Source organism: Apis dorsata, unplaced genomic scaffold (genome assembly GCF_000469605.1).
Source record: "Apis dorsata unplaced genomic scaffold, Apis dorsata 1.3 scaffold_381, whole genome shotgun sequence".
In the NCBI taxonomy this organism is placed as follows: Eukaryota; Metazoa; Arthropoda; class Insecta; order Hymenoptera; family Apidae; genus Apis; species Apis dorsata.
This window is the reverse complement of record NW_006263643.1, coordinates 280,739-283,234: the sequence shown is the minus strand read 5'-3', so window position 1 is coordinate 283,234 and position 2,496 is coordinate 280,739. Positions and strand designations below refer to the sequence as shown.

At 21.9% G+C, this 2,496-nt stretch overlaps 1 protein-coding gene and 1 long non-coding RNA gene across 5 annotated transcripts in view; one reads left to right on the top strand and one right to left on the bottom strand.

The window, feature by feature from the left end:
- Positions 1-2,496, top strand: part of LOC102678545 (poly(rC)-binding protein 2) — a 247,919-nt gene that overhangs the window by 230,854 nt on the left and 14,569 nt on the right. For all 4 annotated transcript variants that reach the window (XM_006618881.2, XM_006618877.2, XM_006618876.2 and 1 more), the window contains one exon: positions 1,884-1,980. In XM_006618881.2, the coding sequence (XP_006618944.1) occupies positions 1,884-1,980 (97 nt within the window). The remainder of the gene's footprint in view (positions 1-1,883; positions 1,981-2,496) is intronic.
- LOC116186011 overlaps positions 1-2,496 on the bottom strand; it is a 19,683-nt gene that overhangs the window by 7,008 nt on the left and 10,179 nt on the right. The gene's annotated exons all lie outside the window — the stretch shown is intronic.

Sequence of the window (2,496 nt, the reverse complement as noted above, 5' to 3'; positions counted from 1 at the left end):
ATATTATAAATAATTATTTATAAAAAGATATTTAGAAAGTGAAATGAATTTAAATTTCATTAATTAGTAATATTCATTAGAAATATAAATTTACATATTTTAGTATATCTATTGATATTGATATTTAAGTATATAAGTATTGAGTAGTTATAAAATTATTTTTTTCTTTTTTCTCCTATATGTAAAAATTCCTATCTAAAGCATTTATATTTTTCAATATATATTAATTCTATTAAAATATATTTTAATCATTCAAAAATTTTGAAATAAATAATTTATTTAACTTTTTCTCTAATCTTTAATCTATTTCTATAATTATAATAAAAATATTTTTAAGATAATTAAAAAAAGATAATTAAAAAGATAATGGAAAAACTATAGATTTATTCGAAAATTAAATTTGATTTAACAATCAAATTAAATAGATTTGATTGTTAAATTTGATTAAAAAATCAAATCTATTTATTGAATAATTATTATTTTCTATAATAAATCATAATCTGTCTCCAGTTACAGAGGGTTAATTTAATTTCTTATTTATTTTGAAAAATCCTCGTTCATTAGATTGATTATTATTAACATTCGATTTATTTGACTATTAAAAATTCTTTTCTTCTTCTTTGTCTCTCTTTTTAAACCAATTTCTTTCTTCGTAACAATTTCGTAAAAAAAATATATTTTCGTTATTATAAAATTCAATTTATTCATTGATTTAAAATATATTTTATTTTTATTAAACTATATATATATGATAATAAATAATTAAGTCCAAGAGCCACGAATAATTACGCTGGACAATTTTTCAAATTACACATTCAATTGGCGGGAAATTCAAACGAGATCATATGTTTAAATTTCAATATTAATTCATTTAATTTCATCTTGCCTGCATATGTATCATCGTGCATTTCTCTTATGTTTCTTCGAATAATTTTATCGTATTTTTAGTTTTTCTTTGCGTGTGGTTGTCATGTGAATATATCACTATGCGTGGTCTTGAATGAATATAATATTTTTCAGAACGATGATGAAAAGAAAAAAAAAAGAAAAGAATAGAAAAAAATATCAAGAAACTCTAAAAAATGTATCACAAAAGACAAGGAATTTTTTTTTTTTGGATCAAGTCTCAGGAAGTCGGGACATCCTATTGGTCGAAGATCGAAGAGACCATGGAAACAGACTTTTAAAAATTGACTGTAAAATCCAAGACGATCGATGGATCATTGACAATGGATCAATATAGAGAATTCTTTATTTTTCTCTCTTTCTCTGTCTTTCTTTCTTTCTTTTTTTTTTTTACAATTTTATCCAAAGAATGATGTACCTTGTCATTTTACTTATTTTTTTTTCTATTTCTATCATTGTTTTTTCTTTTTTTTTTTTCTTTTTCTTTCTTGGTTTTTTCTTTTTTTTTTTTCTTTTTCTTTCTTGGTTTTTTCTTTTTTTTTTTTCTTTTTCTTTCTTGGTTTTTTCTTTTTTTTTTTTCTTTTTCTTTCTTGGTTTTTTCTTTTTTTTTTTTCTTTTTTTTTGTAATTATTCAGATTTAGATTTTTTTTTTTTTTTTACAATTTTATCCAAAGAATGATGTTCCTTGTCATTTTACTTATTTTTTTTCTATTTCTATCATTGTTTTTTCTTCTTTTTTTTAGTAATTATACAGATTTAGATTTATTCTTATTTTTTTTTTTTTTTTATTGTTTAACGATCCTCGAATGTGAGACACGCGAGGAAAGCAGGCAGATTGATATCTTCCTTTTTTAGATATTATTTTATCGGTGTCTTCGTATATACCCCTTTGATCAAAAGCACTTCTTTAACTGATTAACCTCAACTGACAATACGTGTTTTTGTTGAGCGTTGGATTTTGTTCGTCGTTGTTACAGATGGGCAAACTTGGTAGCAATCCATTGGCTGGGCTCGCGGCTCTTGGCCTCGGAGGCCTTGCCACTCCTGCCAACACTGGTGGACTAAATCCTGCAGGTATGTGAAATATAGTGTTGCTCTTACAATGTTGAATTATTAAGTAATCTAGAAGATTTTCTTATTTCTTCATGGTTAAAAGAAAAATAGTGTAAAAAATATGGAAAAAAAATTTATTTATTAAAATCACTATTCTTACTTTTCTTAACAAGAAAAGAAATTATAAATATTGATTTTATAAAAATTCTACAAAAAATTTTTATTTTTGTTTTTAGAAATGATTGTTCCAATTTAAAAACTGTTCAAGTTTGACTGTTTTAAATGTTATTTTAAATTTAAAAAAATTTTTTAAAAATAAAAATTAAAAAAAAAAAAAAATTTTCATGAATCTTATGATAATTTTGTATGAATTCATTATAATTGAACAAGTTAAATATATGTAAAATACGTTAAAAATATGTAAAATATATGATCCAATATACAATTATTAACACTATCTGTAGAATAGTATTGTAGTTATATAAATGATCACTTTTATTTTATATAAATGATCATTTTTATTTTATATATATATAT